The sequence below is a fragment of the Falco rusticolus genome, chromosome Z, assembly GCF_015220075.1.
Source record: "Falco rusticolus isolate bFalRus1 chromosome Z, bFalRus1.pri, whole genome shotgun sequence".
NCBI lineage: Eukaryota > Metazoa > Chordata > Aves > Falconiformes > Falconidae > Falco > Falco rusticolus.
Genome location: NC_051210.1, coordinates 5,266,126 through 5,286,930, shown reverse-complemented (window position 1 = coordinate 5,286,930; position 20,805 = coordinate 5,266,126). Strand labels below are relative to the sequence as shown.

Sequence of the window (20,805 nt, the reverse complement as noted above, 5' to 3'; positions counted from 1 at the left end):
GGAAATAAATAGAAATTCAACACAACAATAACATGAATATTTTATACTAGCTCCATTGGTTTTAGGTTTTCTTGATGATCTGGTCTGTGAATAAAATCTGTTTGGGATAGTATACATATTCCACATTTAGAAACAGTAACACCCAACCTGCAAAATAAATGGGATCATCATTCCTTGTAATCTGTAAAATTGCACTGGTTATATTGCCCAGCCTAGCTCCACCAGTAGCATTGAATAAACTGATGATGAATACTTCCATCTCTTCAGGTATCTGAAAGAGAAAGTATTACAAAATTAATTTCTGGCACACAAAACAGTGAAGAAATTACAATGAACAGTTGAGGGGATTAACAAAGCAGAGATTTCTGAGTGTTGTTTTTTATTTATTGATCCTTAAATGTGTTGAGGCAGGTAACAAATGACAGTTCACTTACACAGAAATCATCATCAGTCAAAAATCCTTGTAAATAAGTCCTCTTATCTTTGCTGTTGTACAGATGATCCAAAAGTTATCTTGCAACTTCCTGCTTCTGATACATGTAATTTATTTTTACAGTTTTATTTATTATTAATTGTTCTCATTCTTTCTTAAATTGATTCAATTATATCAGCATTTAAAAAAAAAAAAGTAAGATTCCTGCTATCAAAACAAGGTGTTTAATCAAATTAACTTTTCTATAATTTAACCACATCGAACTATGCTCGGCTTCTAACTTCTTTTGTTTATAGGTATGCACTCAAATTCTTTTATGATTTGCTGAAGTAATCTCAGTTTTACCCAAGTATTTTGACTTTTCCTACAAATACTTAACAGGCTCTTAAAAAACAGACATTCCTTCTTTCTCCTTAAACTATAATGTTTTAGCATTTGCTCTTTGTCCCATATATTCACACAAAAACACTGTAAAAATGTTTACCTCATCTGGCAGAGAGTAAATGGTGATATTTTTTGAAAACTCCAGATTATCAAAGAGAACAGTCCCTTGTTCTGGATAGATGTCATTGGTACATGCTGGGTCAACAACCCAAGACACACTAACATTGCCATAGTTTCCCTGGTTTCTCATAACTCTGTAAGCAGCTATAAAAAATACAAACATATACAGTCACTGTACATCTTCAGAAGAACATAAATAAAAAACAAAAAGGTCAGCAAAGCTGAAACAAAGAAAAAGGAAAGGAAATAATAAGCAAATCCACTTCTTGCAAAACAAATAATATATGAAAGCACTACATCAAAGGACACATAAAGACAGACCATTAAAGCAGTTCAAACTTGCTCAAATTTGTTATTTTTTGTCTGTACATGTACTTAATAATTGAATAGACATAGATAAATTGAAGTCACCCATATGAACATTTAGCTCTATTTGCCTCTCACATAGCACCCTATCCTTCATGCTCCACAAGCAGAGCTACTACCTCCAGGTTGCACTTTGCACATACAGCAATACTCTGTCCCTCCTGTCTGGAATATTCTCTAGCCATTTTTTTACTGGATTGATCCCTCTGGCTTTCCAGGCCAATCCTTTTCCACTTCAGTCTCCACTGCTCATCATGCTGGCACTGTACCACTCTGGAAACTCCGGAGTGGAGACTTGTCAGACATTGTCATAGAAAGGTGAAATGGGGAAAAGAAGCCTTGCAGGGGCAGACAGCAGATAAAGCAGTAACTCAAAAAAAAAAAAAAAGAATTACCAGCATAGATTATTTCTCCTTTACTTTCTTTTATCGTTACGGTTAGTTCATCAGGTAGAAACTGAATGACACCATGTGGATCATCATTCTTCAGAATGGTTATATTGACCCTTGTGGCATTCCCCAGCTTGCCTGGCATTTCAGTGTAGCCACTGAGTACTACAGTGTACATCTCATCCAGCTAGAAAAGGGAAACTCAGTCAGAATAGAAAGACATATTCAGTATCCACATTCAAAACAAATGGCCAAACATCCACAATCCCTAGCCAGGCAGAAAGAGATACAAATTTAAGCAAAAGGAAATCACACATGCTTTCCACATGCACAATGTGTTTGTACATTGCCATCAAAACAAAAAAATCATTAGAAATGTTTATCTCTGATAGGACTGTTTCCTAAAAAATCAAGCATTATTGTAGGCAAGGGCTTATTTTGTGTACTTAACTCAGAATCACATCGATTCACTAGTACAAATGTATTTGTAATGCTCCCTGAAAGTTTAAGTTTTCCATAAGATTTATTAATGTTTCTGGCTTTGTAACAGGGAAAGAAAAGATTTTTAAAGCACCAACACCAAACTAATTTAAAAAGAATGTATCAGCTTGCTTTATTAATCTAATGGGACTTTTTAGTTCATATATTTTCTGAAAAGAGCTCACAGGTAATGCTTCAAGGGACATTAAAACAAGTATTGCACCTATGTATCTATATTGCAAATATTAGTCCAGATCAGGGAGCACTAAGTGAAACTAGCAGGGATTACTAGAAAAGAAATAAAAAGAAAGTGGTTTTTCACACAGAGGGCAACTAAACAATGGCACTCTATGCTACAGAGTGTCACAGATGCTAAAAACCTACATGGATTCAAAGCATAACTTTTTCATTTCACAGAAAAGAAAAAAAAAGACCACTGAGAACTACTCAACCCAAAGACACCTATTTATCCAGGCACCCCTGGTTTAGAGGCTGGGAAGACATTCTGGAGAAAATACATGACACACCTGTTATGCTCCTAGATATATGTCTACATTTTAATAAATGACAAACTAATATGTCTGTGAACAGAATTTGAAGAGGAAAAATAGTAAATTTTACCTCTGGAATCCCATCCATCCTTGTCAGAAGAGTAATTATGATTTCTCTTTCACCAGGCTTGAACTCCAGAATTCCTGTGCTTCCATAAAACTCATTATTGTCTCTTGGCTCTACAGTGTAGTGTAGAAACTGTCTGAGAAGACTTCCTCTACTGCGGACAATCTGCAGTTCGACAGACTCCCCTTCCTGCAGAAAACGAGAATCCAGCCTTTTTTAGTGTTCTGCTTTAAGTTATCCATAACGATTAAGAGAAGTTACTCATAGCTACCTTGATACTGTAGGGACCTCTGGAAGAGGGAGAAAATTCAAACACTCCTCCTGGATCATCATTTTCCAAAATAATGATTTCACAAGTAGTAAACCCATATTTCAGTATTTGATTTTCCACACTGACCCTGAGAAAGGAAGGCAAGAAGGTTTTTTGAGTGGCAATTGTGTTTGGGAAGTAAATCTACACTGGTGTGATGAACATCAGAATACTGATGAATTTTAAGAATAAATTATGAAAACAATTATCTGCAAAGAATAAAATAAATTAAGAACAACCCATTAGTACATTTTATCTATTTGTAAAAAAACCAAACTTTGCTTCTGAAGTAAACTTGTTTTCTGGTTAGTTTTCATAGTTGGTGATTTTCAGTCACACATGCACACAACACACAGAAAAAGAACAGAATTGTGCAGTAAAAAGTTAAGAGTTATGTTCAGTATTACTTTGTATTTGGATCAAAATGTAAAGGACAATACAAAATCACTTAAACAAATAGCAATTTCATTGACAACGACACATTCTTACCGTTTTCTGTAAAAATTAATATTGCTTCAAATAGGAAGAGACTTGCCCCTCAATATTGTGGATTTCATCCTCACCTGCTTTCTGTAAGATGTGGATACTACTTGTAGGATCCCAGTCAGGCTCTAGTAAGTGTTGGACCTACTCTGAGTAGCTCCGACTTGTTCCCTTGCTCCTCCCTTACTCACAAACCTGCTGCCTAAAAGCATATGGTGAATGGTGTAGGCATCATCAAATAAAGCTCCTCTTGGTGGAGGATTTCCCTCCCTCAGCTAGAGCTACACCATCCTGGACTTAATCATGGACATGAACAGGCTGTATCTGACAACAGAAGGAAACCTTGCACATTTCTTGCGTTGACTTCCTACTACTGAAGGATGCATCAGGAATGCACGTTCAGATTGATGGTTTGGATATGGTTTATTACATGGTGGTTTATGTGCTCAGATTCCTGTACATCTCCCATGTTTCCTGGAAGAAAATGTCAATGTACTTTTGGTCCAACATACTGTAAATATTTTTATGGTTGCACTGTACTACAACCCAGACTTCCTGAAACACTGTTTCATGTAGAAAGACATGTGATGTGCTATAATCCAATATTTGAAATCAGTTCCAGAACTGTTTCCACAAACATTCCATAAACAACTGGAAAGCCCACACATAAAAAAATAAATAGCAATGTATCTTGTAGTGAAGTCTACAGGGAGGTTACAAGGAAATATCTATTAAAAGGGTAACATGTCATTTTTTTGCATATTTGAAAAATATGTCAGCAGACAGAATTATGTCTGTTTAACATAAACTAAATGTAAGCTATTCAAAAGCAAGGTAACTGCTCATCTTTGATCACAGAATACTTCTCTAAAATTCTAGTGAACTCAGTCATTCAGTTGGGGCAAATCGTATTTCTTGCAGTTTCAAACAACTAATCCATTATTGCAGAAAATGCTCAAATACACACTGAGCCATGCATTCATAACTTTAATCATTCACAAATCCTAAATAAAGAAATGCCTTCAAGCCAGAACCCCGTGCCATCAAATTAAACACAAAAGGGCAAGCATGCATTGTCCGAAGAGATGCAGAAGATGTGATCCCTGAGAGAAAAAGAAATTATTGAGATTCTGTCCAAATCAATCACTTGTAAAACAAAGCATTGCTTCACTGAAGACAAACCGCAGTTGACTGCACTTACCCAAAATACACGACAAACCTTTCTGTCTCTACCCTGTCAACACAGAAAGAAAGAAAAAGGGGATGGGGGAAGGAAAGTGCCACTTGCTAGAATTTCAATACTAATAACTTTAGAAAAGAATAATAATAATTACAAAACAAACAAACAAACAACCCACAAAGCTTCCTTTTTCCTTTCCAAATTCTTATAATGTTCATTTTATGGGAACACTACTTGCTTGGCATTCTCTTGCTGACAAATGCTAGCAAGTGGGCAACTCCCACTTAGGAGAAATGACCCCATGACCAATTCAGGATGTCAAGACCCATTCATCGTACACCCTACCAAGCCCTTGTCCAAGGGCTCATTTACTGCCAACCTCTGTGCCTGCTCACAACTGCATCAGCAGCCCACATTTATAAACAGACCTTCATAAAAAAAAAAAAAAAAAAAAATCTACATGTTTCCATGATATTTCATCAACCTGCCAAAGTAATAATAAAAAGAGATAAGCACAGTGGGACCTATAACAGATACATATAAAAAACTATTTTGGCACAAAATTACATCAAATTTCATTTTTGACAATTTTTCAGTTAACCAGATTACCAAAGTAAAACACCAACACAAAATTATACAAAAATACAAGAATAAGAAAAGAGTATTTGGTAACCTCTTAATTGATTCTGTTTTGGCCAAGCACCTATAACAAAACTACCATATCAAATCAGATGAAAGGGCAGTATTATTCTACAATGGCAATCACACAATTTGACTTTCTTAATCTAAAATAAATATATGTTAAATATAAACCTGCACTTCCCATCAAAATACCATAAACAGATTATCACAGCATTTACAAAGCGAAATTCTGACTTCACTAATCTCATAAAGAACTCAGGTTCAGTATTCAACAGAGATAAGAGTTCATTCAAAAGTCTGAGAAAATAAAGCAAATACACTTGCGGCTACATTTTTCTAAATAGGAGATCTGAATTAATAGAAATTTCTCATTGATTTCCAGTGAAGCTAGATCTTAAATACTATCTATTAAGGCATTCTCCCTTCCTTCAGAAACGTATGCAAAAGTGTTCCAGAACCATCAAAGCATTAATACAACGAAAAGCTCATGGGGAAAATTCCAATGCTGAAATTCAATTATATCATTAAGCTGTTGATAATACAATTTTCAACAGACAATACAAATGAACTATTACGTTAAGTAAGGTCTTTGTACATATGTACAAGCTTAAGTAGTTAAGACATAATCACCAAAAGAGAAAGGGTGTGCCAGAAATACAATCTTTCAGCTTCATGAAGTTACACTGCATGAGTCCAAACACGGCACAGACAAAAACAGTCCTCTGTTAAGGTGATTAGTACTACAGTCTTATATTAAATTGTCACGCACAATGGCAGCACTGCAGAAATCCAGAGGGTAAGAGAAATGAAACAATTCACAAAGTAGCATGAGGTGTGCACCTTGTGCATCTCCAGGTGTTCTTTGAAAGGACTAAGACTGGAAATACTTCATTACTTTTAAACAGCCACAGTGTAAGTCAGATCAGCATCTAGAGAACCTGCAGGTCAGAAAGCAACTGTGTAGCTTCAGCCCATCCACTGCTAAAGGAAACCATTGTTCTGGAGATTTCTCCACCCAAGTCCTATTTTCAACACTAGGATCAATGATTGGCTGGCCGACTGATCTGACCATGTTTTCTCTGCCTGACTGGCCAGATTGCTCTCTCTACTCTGACATAGTGAATATTGGTTACTATTCAAAAAAGGCATAAAACAGCCTGTGCAAAAATGGAGTAGAAACACCTAGGCTTAGGCTTTTAACTGCCAGCTGCTGTTACATGAGCAACGAACCATGTACACAATCGGATCCCTCGTGTCTACAGCCTAAGGTACACACATACAAACTCTCATGCATCCCCGGACCAGGATGCACCAGGTGACCTTCTGGCTTGACTTTGGATTTGTCTCCTCGCTGTGGCCCTGCCTGCTAATTGCTGGGCTGTGCCTGACCCCAGTGACCATCATCCAGCCTAAACCTGGTATGTGCTCCTGGCTTGACCTGCCCCACCACCATGACCTTGCCTGATGCCCTGGACTCCAGGTTGCCCCCTGTAACCTGCTCCATCCTGCTCTCCTGCATCGCTAGGGGCAGTGGGATGGGCCCCTGCCTATCCAGCTGTGTCATCAGGCTGGACTTCTGGCTCTACACCACCACACTGCCTGCAGGCCACCAGCCATCAGCTCTTGCTACATGCCCTGACAATGTCCAGCATTCATGTACAGTCCTTTCATCACAGAGTAAAGATGTCTAAACTGCCATGGAGAGCACAGGGTCAGTCCAGTCCAGTTTCAGAACTTGTATGTGAAACCAACTCTTTAGGCACTCCTGTAATAGCGGTGAGGAAACAGAATAAAAATGGCTATTCAGAACCTCACAAACTCATGGTTTGCCCTTGTGGGGGCATTCGGAAGTAATGAAAAAAGTTAAAACAGCTCCTTGAACACAATTGCTTAGCCATACCAAGGATCTTCAGCTACTAGAAAGACCACTTGACCAGGAGTAAGGAGGTCACTCTCACTGGGAAAGCCACTTCCCTGTCTTTCTCCTCAGCTTAACTTTTTCTGTAAAATGGCTGTCTGTGGACATGAAGATTCATTTTATCACAGAGGACCAGTGCTGGCAGTGTTTATGATGCTAATGTAAGAAACACAATCTCAAACAGTGTAACTGTGTTTTCTGTGATTAAACAGCTGTAAAAAAACCACTTCCCATACAACAAATCTCATGGGAAATGACCTGTCAGTAGGGAAATTCTTTCCTTAAAAAAAAATAAAATAAATTATTTAGCAAGAGCTACAGATTAATTAGGACAATTTAACTCAAGCTTCAAAATGTTTCTTGCCCTTTTTTAAAAGCGTACTGCTACAAAATAGCAGAAAGAAGACGCTTGACCGAGTTTAAAGTAACATGGCAATTTCAATGTTGTTATGAACTAAACACCACTGCAAATAAAATAATAATTATTAAGAGATCCAACGTGGTCAAATTTGATTGCTCTGGACCAAGAATTGGACTTCTGCAGAAAGTGAACGTTTCAAAAGGCACCTGAGAAACTGAACTGTAACCCTGAACCTGCATTGCTATTACTCACTTCCCTAAAAAACTTTCTTTTCTATATAGGTATCTCAGAAAAGGCACGTTCGGATTGCCTGTGGAATGTTACTCACTTTGCTTCCTAGATTTGCAGTCAGTGTTCACCCCTTCTTCAATTTTCACAGAATTATCTACTGATTTAATTAGTGGCAGGACCTAGCTTTAAAGAACAGTATTAAAATAGGATTTGCTACATTATTTTCCACAGTGCTTTTCATCAGAGGGAACACCTTCTCTCCAGTTTTAATCCACAAATTATTTGATTTTGGAGGATATTTTAAATTTTGTTACTCATAGCAGGAGATATATGGTGCTATTATTTTGAAAAGAAATAAAAGATAGCAGTAGGTGTCCAGTAGCACTTATTTTAATATTCTGCTACTATTTTCAAATAACTTTTTCCCCATCAAAACAAAGTCTGACCAAACCCCTGAAGAAAAAGCCAATATTTTACAAAGAAAGAGTTAATTTATATAGCATCACATGTTACTTAACGGAAAAATTACTAAAAATAGTAACAAAGATAAATAGTTTTGAAACAGATGCTAACTACAGGAAATCACCTAGTTAGGGGAAAATCCCAGCTCCATTAAACAGTGTATTAGTGTTTCTGTGCATGCAAGTGTGCAGAGAGCAACCCCCAATACATGAACATTACTTGAGCCTTGAGTCAAGGACCATACATAGTATGCAGTGCTTTAAATAGTCCTTCTGTGATGTGGGAAAATCACCTTGGGGGAGGAATTAGAGAAAATCTGGGTCCTAACAGAAGCATAGTATTACAGAAAGCTTTTTTAGGGTAAAATACAGCTGTTACCCTCAGGGTGGTTGGCATGCACGGAGTCTACATCCTCACAGTTCCCTAAGCAACACAGCCTGCCAGCTCAGCACATGCTGATGGGAGTGATTGGAGGATGGAGCGGAGTGGAGACCCCACGGCCAGGCTCTGTTGTGCTCCCTGCAGGAACAGGAACTCGATGGCACCACACAGCTGATCAGCTGCACAGCGGTTGTCACACGAAGGATCCATGAGATGTCTGTGGCTGAGCCAACCATTGCGGCAAAATTACTTTCCTTAGATGAAAAAAAATCATCGTAACACTAACACACAGCTCCATCTCAAAGCTACCTGCCTACAAGGTACTACTACACCTCGCTGGGCACACAATACCAGTTAGTAACAACAATACACATGACTGGAGTCACCCAAGCTCCACCTAAATGTGATGGAAATGGACTGGTCCTGGAATGAAATAAGTCCAGGGAGTTGTGTAAACTCCCGGATTACTCAACTCTGGTTCAGTGCTCACAAAGCTAGGTCAATCTGACCCACTCTAAAGTTGTTATGAATGAAGGGACTTCTAACCAAGGGAGTCAGCCTTGGGGAGCATGAGAACAGATAGTGAAAAGAGCACCATTACCTAAGTTACACAGAAAGAAGCCTTCAAGTGAGGAAAGTTCTGGCTATGAGAGGAAACAGGATAAGGTGTTGCAATCCACTGACATCAACAGAAAATTAGTTGAAAATAGGACAAAGATAATAGTGATAGTGGGAGATCACAACCTCCAACTCAAGTAGCATTCCTGAAAGAGGGCAAAACCCCGCTTGAGGAGCATGTGTAGTCAGCAGAGAACTTCAGTGGTGCTGTCTGAGGATGCATACTAATTTGCATTAGAAGCAAGAAACTTCTAACCAATATTGTGTATCATAATGAATATGCAATGTACTATGAAGTATAAAAAGTGGACAGATGAGGGGGGTAACATTCCGTCATAACTTCTGGGGTCAGGCGACAGGCTGAACCTGTCTTCTCCCCCGATAGGGATGCCTATTGGGTAAGAACTGTGACTTATGTATGCTAAATAACTAACTCATTCTAGCTGACATTAGTAATTAAGGTTTTGGTTGTATATAGTTTAGTAGTATATCATTTCAATCAGACAGTCCCCATCACCGCCAATCATGAATCTTAACTTGTCACAATTTTATAATAAAGAGTGTTATTCCGTAAACTGTTAGTATTAATCGTTTGTGGGCACTAGCAGTTGCTGGCAGCGGGTAACACATTCATATAAAGTGGGCAGACCTGCTGAGAGGTCCCCCTGGTGCGGCTGGTGTGTCTCCCTGAACAAGGCAGTCGAATTGCCTTTCGATCCAGTGGGACTGGTCAGTGAAGGGTCCTTGTAACGGGGCGCTGACAGACCGGTGGGGCACAAGGGTCTTGGCTTTCCTGGGGCACTAACAGACAGTTCCAACACCTGGGGTTGGGAGGATTCCCCCCTGCCTTGCCCCGCTTTTCACGTGACATATGATTTGCTAACTTTTTGTCATGAAGTATCCTCTTAAGCACAAGGATGTTTAAAAACTCCCAGACATTTCACAATTAAACAGTTAAACCTATGTTTTACATTCTGAATTTTTTAAAAATCTATTTTCTAAGTCTACTCAAGACAGAATTTCAGCCTATGGAAATGTGTCTTGCATCACAGAAACCACCAGAATATAGAAAATCCCATGTTACATTGCTTCGATTTTGCTTTGTTATATATAGCAGATGAGATTTAGGTCACAACAGACATACGTGAATCTGTTCTGGCATCCTAAATTATATGAGTCATGACTCAAAAATTGAGCATAAGGACTATTTAAACAGTCACCTATTCATGGATTAGCACTTTCACAAATAAAAATAAACCTATCAGTGTACTGCTGTTCCCAGACCCTGAAGTCCCTAAGTTCTCACTCTCAGTACCATTCATTTAAGAGTGCAAACACAACCCGTGTGCCCTGGAGGTCCTGGCTTACTGACAGGGTGACAACTGCCAGTAGGAGAACACGTTGTGCAGAAGGAAAAAAAAAAAAATCAGATTTTTAAGAAGCTGGGTTCTGTTTGTGCTTACCAGGTAAAATGAACAGCCCTAGTATGTATATATGCTTTCACAAAGCATACACACAGTTTCCATGGCCTGTTCCACCTACATTCAAGAAGACCAAGGCCTTTTTTTTCTCATACAGATTTCACTACAGACATCTGGCTTTATTTATGTTTGGTCTCCATTCAGGCCTATTTAGATATGGGCAGTCATTCAACCTGAAGCTGCTCCTAAAAAAAGAAAACACGAAGAAGCTTCAGCAGGTACAGGATTGTCTTGCTTCTTTATTACTCATTTGTTTTCTTAGGAAGCATATTCTTCATTAAATACACTGGCCTTCATTTTCTGGACAGTATTCAGAGTTATTTTTAGTATCTATGGCCTATGGACAGAGGCCATAAAGCAAGGAAGGAAAATATTATTTTTAATGGCTTAGAAAGTGTATTTTATAGTTATGGATGCAATCAAAGCTTGTTTAAAATGTAAAGTGCCTTAACAACACCGCTGAGTTGTAAATAATACATCCTTGTTAGAACTAATTATTTTTATTATTTTACCCATGCTATTACTAATTGCAATAAATAGAATGCTTATGAACATAGTTCTATGTCTATAGTTTCATTAAAGTTCTTACATGCTCTATTTTGCTACTGACTTATGCTAAATTTATAGAACAGTACAAGCACATCCACAGCACAGTGCATCTTTGTTTTCATGCTAATTCACTACTGCTGTGAGGTGCTGGCTGCCAGCCTTGGAAACTAACATCTTCTGTTCATCCAGAAAACACAAACTATGCAGAAAGCAATACCACAAGGTTACACACATAACCCTGCCAGTATCCTTCAACCTTGATTTGAAGAGTCATCTCCAGTACTGAATGGATATCTTTGCAGTCATCTCATTCTTGGCTTCTGCTAATGTTCAAGTTGCCAAATTTCACTCATAGCCTTTAGCGAGACTATCCATGTCTAAAGAAAAGTTCAGATTTTACCTCCTCTTCGTTTTTACTTCTTTTTCCAGGCCAGACCACCTGTCCCTTGCTTCACCCTCTGACATTGCCAAGTGTGGGAAAGCTGCTTACTGCTGGCACACTTTTTACCAACCACTTCATGATCAGCAGAACCTACTACTCCCACTACACACAGTAAAAGCAGAACAGTGGTTACGTTTGTTCAACTGCCAGTTCAATCCTTACTGCACCGCCATTTTCAAGGCACAGTCTAGGGTTACTACTCAGAATAAGTGCCAGGAAGCTCTAGTTACACACCTCTGGAGAGCTGTCAGAACTTAAACATTTAGTATTTTATGCTTTCTACTTCCTCTGCTTGCTTGTTTCCTAACCTTCCAATTTTATTTTCTGGCCACCTTACATAACTTCTTCACAACTTCTATCACCATTTCTAATCTGAGTTTCCTGCTTTGTGCCAGAGACTCTAATCAATTCCTTGAGACAAACCAGTTTCATCCACAGGACGGTAAGCAGAGAACTCTTGCAGTACTCTCCATTTGTTTTTGTCTTGAACAGGACTGTGTTTTCAAGGCAGTGGGTAGCCAAGGTAGAATGAAGTAACTCATTCTGCAGTAGATGCATCCACCAGCCAGCTTCTACAGAAGCTGGACAACCCTGCAGTGGAGTAACATCTTTCCCTGTGTGACAGAATGATGTTCAAAAAGCAGGCTTTCCAAAACAGCATCAGCAACAGCTTGAACAGCTGGTTGCTGGTTTGCTAGTATGTAATCAACATGGGTGTCCAGTGTTGAAGTTCTCAAGGGCTAGTCTGCACTTCCTATGTAGGCCAAGAACACTTCTGCATGAGGTAAGGACGGTGTAAGTAGTAGATGTTCAATGTGGATGTGGAAGCTGGCAGGCACCTATTAGTATGTTCCCAGAAAAAGTGGGAAAATGGACCTTAGACTAACAGGAGGTAGTGGAAGTGAGGCTATTTCTAAACTATATATGCAACTGAGTTGTTGTAAGCAGGACAGAATACATAGCCAAGATTCTCCTGCTAGTAAATCAAAAAGAGAATACATTCCTGGATATGAACTAATTCAAGTATTCAGAGTAGTGTTCACATGCAGATAATAGTATCTCCTGAAGGTCCCTCACAGCCTTAATTATCCTATAATCCCGATCTCACACAAAAGGGAGACTACAACACTGTGCTTCAGAAACACTATTGCTCTCTTTATAGCTGAAGTGTGTGGTAGTGGTCACACTGGGCCATTTTGGAACCCAGGAGTTGTGATGGAAGTATCTAATTATTAAGAGCAAGCAATATGGAACGCATAGGTCAAACAAATAAAAATCTGATCTAATTCTGCAATGACACATAGCTATAATCCTATTTTGGACTGAAACAGTTATTGCTTTCTACACTTCACTACAGTTTTCTTCATTATCTCACTAAATATTACTTTTCTGAAAAGATATGTGTTATGTGCTATAACTAAAGATCAAAGCAGAAGTAACGTTCTAAATAGCATACATTATTTTCATCAAAATATAAACGAAACTAAGTCATATAAATGATAAATACAACACAGGTTCTTACATTGATCTCCAGTCAAAGAAGAATCCATACACAGTCTGAACAAAGGACCTCATATTCCTTCAGGCACTTATCGACCCAATACAGCCAACGCAACCTAATTAATACTGTGCTAATTTGTTATATATAAATTGAGTATTTCAACTGATACATATGTATAAAGATTAGGGTACAATACCTGTCCAAAGTTAATAACACAGTTTCATTCATTTCAGGTATATCATCAGCTTTAATAGTAATGTTGATTGTGGTATCACTTTGCCCAGATAAGAAAACAACAGAGCCATTAAAAGGACTTATATCATCATGTGTTACTGCCTTTTGATTGACACCAGAGGGTTTCAAACTCCAAAACACGGTTGCTTGACCATCAGTCCCATCTCGATGCAATGCAATGGAAACCTATGAAACACATGAGTTTGTTGTGATTTGTAAAACTATATACAGAAACAATTACTCCCTTTCAAATTGCTATTTGAGTATGAACCTCGAAATATCCAGCTTGGTTTTTTATTCATACTGATGTATAAGACATGAAATCAAAGACAGTATATGAACAAAAATATGTATTGAATCTTATCCTTTTAACCATTTATCAGTTGTATACTTAGTGGAGAGGGCAGATCATTAATATGACAAATCACTAAGCAACTATGAACACAAAAAGCCTGGTATGACTGATATAATCAGTGCCCACCCCACCAAGACACAAGCTAGGTTTTAGATATGACTACCATAATTTTACTTTGGTTGTTATAGTACAGTGACGACCTGTACTCTGCTTAAGGAAATTAGCAGTTTTAATCTGAGAATCAGAAACAAGTTATCTGATTCAGGATTTGTGGGAAAATTTCAGTGAAGACAACCAGAGAAAAAAGGGAAAATGTATGAAAAAAAAAATTTTTTAAATGTTTCTTCAGCTGGGACTACAGCACTCAGATGGATGGCAATGCTTTTGAAAATACTCCTTTGGGTTCCTAGAAAGCTAAAAAGTGTAATTGTTGGAAAACACACCCAGTGAGCCAAATTTTTTGTTTGCATGTAAGTCAGTCGACTATAAGATGCACAGAGATTTTGAGGAAATTTAGAAGCGATATCAGTCCCACTTTACGTTACTACCTTTGTCGTGGGTGAGACAGATTAAATCTGTCTGCAGTATCTTCTGTGTGAACATCAAGACCTAATCAGTTGTAGATGTTTACAGAGAAAGCAAAGATCAACCTCATTTTTCTGATAATGACTAATACTATTTCAGACCTTAATTTTACAAGCATGTGGGGTTTTGGGGGTGGAGGTGGGGGTTGTTGTTTGTTTGTGTTTTAAGCAGGGGAATATTTGGGATCAGGCAGTACTTTAGAGGAAGGACTTTTCTCACATTAACTTCCAATTTTATCCTGAATATAGCAAACTTTGCTTTTACCATACAAAGGGACAATATAAAAAGGTTTACTTACCACTGTAGCGGGGGAATCTTCTGGCTCAGAAATAATAATTGGAAGATTACTAGTAAAGCCTATTTCTCCATTTGCAATATCTGGAGTGATCCTCAGAGAAATATTTCGAATCTCGCCTAATCTAGGACTCAGAGGTGGGACTAGAGGAATTCTATCCACCAGCTCAACTTTTTCCAGCTGTAGGAAAAAGAAAGAAAAAATTGAGAAACAAAAGCCTTAGTACCAATTCTGACATTTCAGAATAAGTTCCATACACAGGGAGCAAAATATCTCCAGAAGAAATTTCTCTTACAGGCAATGAAAATGTATAAGATGTTGCATCAAAGAAATTAAGTGCATATCTGGCAGCAGAATGGTATACCTCTCAGACAAATCATGTTTGTATACACAGCTAAATGTATGTAGTGGGACAACGAATCTTCTACATCGGTTGATTCATTACTAGACCTATGAATAACAGTATTGATTTGACAAGTGGCCCAGGTATCATTCAAACTTCATTTTTTGTGTCATGCATTGATAAAGATCTGCTGAAGTCACTCGAACCAGAAGCCAAAGAATGATCCAATCTTCTTTCCTCTGTCATACAACTTTAAGGACTTCACTGTTTGTAATAACTAATACATTAGAATTGCACTCAGAATTGAAAATCAGTACAGTATTTCAAAACTGTATTCTCCTCTTGTGTTAACATATTTCTGATTTTTATTTATACTAAGAAATAGGAAAACATTTACCCTTTCTTTGAAAAAGAGATGTCAGTCACTAAACCCAGCAGCAGTACTGACACAGTAAGGAAAGCAGGACTTGCCTGTTTAAATATTTCTTTCAAATACAACTTATACCATGTGATTCTGTCTACATGCATCATTATAATAACTGTATCCATAACTGATTTGCATATATTTCTGCAAACATTCCGCTAGTGCATGAACCACCAATGACAACCACCTTTTAATTCCCACAAGAATGTTTTTGGCTTGGAGTTATCAGATGTTATCATATATGAAGGTTTTATTGGAGGACGGGGAAGTGGCCTTACTTAAATCCTTATAGTGATTGTGAATCACTATTTCAGCTGATGAGTTTTAAATCCCTTCAGTTCTTAAAACCAATATATACAAAATACTTGGGCTGTAACACACTTTGTTCTGCCATTGGTTGGGTAACACACAAAAATATTCATGCACATTTTATTTGATGACAGATGGAACTGTTCTACAAATACTTTATTCAGTAACTGATTCTCAACCATACCAGCTAGTTATTGAGAGTCTGAGGAAGAGATGGTGGGGCTGTTTGTTTTGCTTGTTTTCTAAACTTTCTTTTAAAGTAGCCCCTGGTCCTGCAATTAACAGTGTGGAGGTGGTCCACTGTGTGGTTGTTAGCTCAGTAAAGTTTCTGAAATACCACACAGCTGAAACAATTCACCTTAAGTGCTTCTGATCCTGGATAGTAACTTTGAGATTAAAGTAATAATTAATGAAGAACCGATTATTTATTTATTTATTTATTTATTTTTAGTTTGGTGTTCCCTTTTAAAGCAAATAGGCTCACAAGGAAGAAAAAAAAAGCAAGCACTGTGAATTGAACAATAACGACCAGTTTTTTATTAAATTAGTTAATCTTCCTGTCTGTACCAAAACCTGCTCCTCAGACTACAGTAGGTTACTTAATTGAAGATGTCACTAAAGAATGTTAATCTCACTTCTCGTTCCTCTATCCATTCTCTACTTGTGTTTAAGCTTCATTTCCTCCTCCACTCCTCCTCCCCTGATTCCTGAGCTGATCCTTTATTGTGCCTAGTACAAACTCTGTAATCTTCTCATTCTAAACATGTTCACTGAGATTATCATTTATTCACAATGTGGAAGGATTGTCATAGTGATAAATAGGGGTATTTTTCTTCCTTCTCTAAATGAATTATTTGTGCTGGAAAGCCCCCTGATTTTGTTTATTCAAACAAAAAGATTTTTATGGTTCACAGAGAAAGTATAGAACATGCACCCCCTGCCTCCCTGGAATCCGCAGTTTGAAAAGCCAGGCAAAGTTCCTGCATTCTGAAATACTTACCATATGTGTGTCTTCTCCATAGTCCACACTGCAATGTTATTTATAATGTATCATTTAAAAGCAGCTTGGAATTTGATATCTCAATTCTTCTGTAGATCTTTCAGATTTCATGCAAATGTAAAACATATTAACCTATTCTAGCACTCCAGAATGCAATTCCCTATTTAACTGTGAATGCAAAAAAAAATGGCATACTAGCAAAGCAGTAAGATAGTTCTCGCAATGAACTTTCTTCACCTTTTTTTTTTTTTTTTTTTTTTTTTTAAGAGAATGTTGGGGGAAGGAGGTGGAGGGAACAAACCTTTTCAGGGTACCAGGAGTAATTAAAACATCTTCAGTAGGCTGTAAGTTAGACAAAACCTTGCAAATTTTTAATCTATAGATTTAATATCAACATCTTAATTTGAAAACTCTAAAGACCTCTGACTTAAAATGAAAAGATTAAAAGGAACTAAGAAATGCCTCTCTGGTTTGTGCTTTGGATGTGCCAATTCATCCCTTTTTCTGTGTATTAAGATTGGGTTCTGTGTATTAGCTGGGTTCATCATCCCAGATGACCAGAGTGCAATAGCTAACCATAGGAAGTAGAGATTGTGGGGTAGTCTTAACTGCAGGTGAGAAAATAAGTATAACCTATAGTAATTACTATGCCCATGATCTTCAACAGTAGTATGTCTGAAAAATAAATTGGGTTTTCTCCAGTGAAAAATCAAAGCCTTCATTAGAAAGTGGAAATGCTTTCTTTAAACATTTTTGCTGAAAATCCAGTTTTCTGTCAAAAATACAGCTTTAATGAATTTTATGAGCCAATTTTAATTATCAATAACAGAAGTTCCCTTCTTACAAATTCAAACAGAAAAAAAGATGAGAAGACCCAAAAAAGCATATACAGAGAAAACTGGCAAAAATACTTTTCAAGTTCTCTGGACAAATTTATAGATAAATTAGATATAAGACAAGGTTGAGTATTTTTATTTTCTATTTACTTACGTGTAATTTATAGAATTTGTCATGCTTATGAAATTTAATGTTAAGAGCATTAATTTGGTTAAATTGAAAGGCAGACAGAGAAACATACCTCCAAAGGTAACTAACTTCTGCAACATTGATCTGGTTTTGTTAAATTATATTATTAATACCTGAATCCTGTTACAGCAGTCTATCTTTATAAAATGGTGTAATAATAAATAATTATCAGGAATAAAGCTCTTTGCAGCATATTAGTGGAAGCTGTCTCTAAATAAGAAATTTTTCTTAGCTACACAGCTAATAACTTTTTTTCCTTTTTTTAACAGGTAGGATCATTTAAATTATGTTAAAAGGGAAGGAGCCATTACTAAATTATATCTTTTATATTACAGAAGCTAAAAAACCACTCCAAAATAGAAATGAGATACCTGTACGAGGAAATGAGCACCATTTTGAAGAAATGCATCACTTCTTATTGGTATATTTAAAGTATCTTGTGTTTTTCCTTCTGGAAACATGAGAATGCTTCTTCTAGACATATTCAGAATGCCATCTTTCGCTCTCTCAGGATCCAGAGGTCCAGCAGGAATATACAGTGCAGTATAAACCAACTGCACGTCTCCAACTGTTCCTCTCTCCCTTGCAAAACTCAAGGATAAAAAGCGCCCCGTTGGATTACTTTCAATCTTCTGATTCTCCAAAGGATAAAATTTTATTAGGCCATAAACATCATCACTGTCCTGAATGTAAAACAGAAGCTGCAAAATAGAAAACAGGAACACTTACTCTATGCTAAAGTTACTATAAACCATAGTTTTCACGCCTTCACAAAAGCATGTCCTGACTGTCACCATACATTTTTCTCCTTAGTGATTTGGCACCCAAGAAAGAAATCAGATTGACAGCCCCAAAGTATGCTTTGTACACATGCAGCACAACACTGACCATGGCAACTTTCCCACTATGCATCATCCATGTGCCAGAATGAGCTCTGAATCACTGATTTTTTGGTTCAGCAGCCAAACTGAATAATTTCAAAATGTTTCAGATTGTGAAAAATTTCATTTTATTCACAAGGTTCATTCCAACCACTTTTGAGAGTGACAAAGTAGGCACTTGAGTCACAAAATTGTCAGCAATGCTAGCCACCCTTTATTTAACAGTTCAGAGGTTACCGTCTTAGCCACCAACCCCTCCCCTCTTGAAGCTGTTACTCCGTGTAAAACATTCAAATCACCATTCAGACAGCAAATGAGCAAGTGAAAATAATTTTCCTGCCTTCTGTTAGCAAGCAGTCACTCAAGACAGCATTTATGCAATGCCAGGTATGTTGAAAATCATGTAAGCTGAATGCTACCACATTAAAAAGGTCTGGGTTTGCATACTATATTAAGCCAAGTACTTTGGATACGGCTCTGTATACTAAGATTACATTAAGGATTGATTTGTTTGATTTATATGCAAGCCCAAACCCTTTAGCCAGTTTAGCCCATCAATGAATGTTACCAAAACTGGTAAAGCCTCCAGTTATTACCTATTATTACCTTCCCCAAAAGAATTTTAAAAGCAAACTTACCTCAGATGGTTCACTGACTTCTGCACCTCCCTGTATTGTGTGAGCTAAGAGTTTCAGAAGATAGGGTTCTGCCTCTTCTGGTATGTCATCACTGATAATGTTCAGAGGAAGTGTTACCAGCATCTGCCCTTGATCAAAACATATCTCCCCGGTCTCTGGAACGAGGTCGGCAGTCACGGGTGAGGGATCACTGCTGTTTCGGATTATAACCCAGGTAACAGAAACATTTCCATGTGTTCCACCATTTCTTACAATTGTGATCCCTTCAAACCTACAATTTTGAATGAAAATAAAAATCCACAATATGACATTATAATTAATATTGGCTTGCTTAGTTATCAGTCCCCTGAAGGATTTACACTGACTTAAGCGGAATAAATGTTAACTGCTGCAACTGACATTCGAGTCAGTGCTTAAAGCCTGTGAAATCATAACACAAATGTAAGACTTTGAGTGCTTATTCATGAGCTCTCTGTAATGTCTCTAAAGATACTTGTTAGAACTTTGTTTACATCAAGAAAGGTACTAAGACGTGGAGGCTTGCAATGTTTGACATTTGTCTCAAGAAATACATGTCAAATCTCAGAAATCTTTTTCACTATTAAATTTCTGCACCCTTTTAAAAACTGCTTCAAAATAGAGTTGTCAGACAAGTATTTAAATAATGATTCTGAATTAACTACTTGCCTCTGTACTAAAATATTAAGGTACTGGAAATGCCATGTTTCCTGCATATGACAAGAACATGACTGTAACGAAAAGTCTAGGAATCATGACTTAGAATAATCTAGAAAGCAACGTTAATTTCTTTACTGTGTATAAGAAAGAAAGATGAATACTGAAATGCTGGACTCTACATACTATAAAATATTCTTTCAAATTGTTCACAGTATGATAGCTTAATGATGATCTGGGGATAAACTATCATCAGTAGATAGCAGCAGACATTTTTAATGAGACTGTCAATATTGTGTATCAATCCTGCCTGTAAAATTTGTACAGAGCTTTGATTTTAATCTCTATGTAAAGCTACAAATATTTAACTTATTTTTATTAGGTATTTCACAGGAGACACTCAACACGTTTGATGGGCTTTTTTTAACGAAAGACTGATTTTCTATATAGTAAATACAAAGATTAGCACAAAAGCAAGCCAGAAATCTATTTCCCACTTGGACGAACTGGTGTGTGGAATATCATGGCCTCACCGATCCTGCCTTTAGATTAAGGTTTTTCAGTATTCTGATGATGTGGTTAAACTTACATCTTTTACATACAGTTCATAAATACTGAAATACTTCCTGTATAATTAGACATTCCCACTTCCTTGAAATCTTTGTAGATACAGTTGATGATAATAATAAAA

The 20,805-nt window shown here is 37.2% G+C and overlaps 1 protein-coding gene across 1 annotated transcript in view; it reads right to left on the bottom strand.

Moving 5' to 3' along the window:
- The window catches only part of ADGRV1 (adhesion G protein-coupled receptor V1), a 290,872-nt gene that overhangs the window by 248,498 nt on the left and 21,569 nt on the right, over positions 1–20,805 (bottom strand). Inside the window, 9 exon segments of the mRNA XM_037372734.1 lie at positions 148–271; positions 918–1,081; positions 1,699–1,879; positions 2,794–2,979; positions 3,062–3,188; positions 13,546–13,769; positions 14,822–14,998; positions 18,292–18,621; positions 19,440–19,710. Of these exon segments, the coding sequence (XP_037228631.1) occupies positions 148–271; positions 918–1,081; positions 1,699–1,879; positions 2,794–2,979; positions 3,062–3,188; positions 13,546–13,769; positions 14,822–14,998; positions 18,292–18,621; positions 19,440–19,710 (1,784 nt within the window).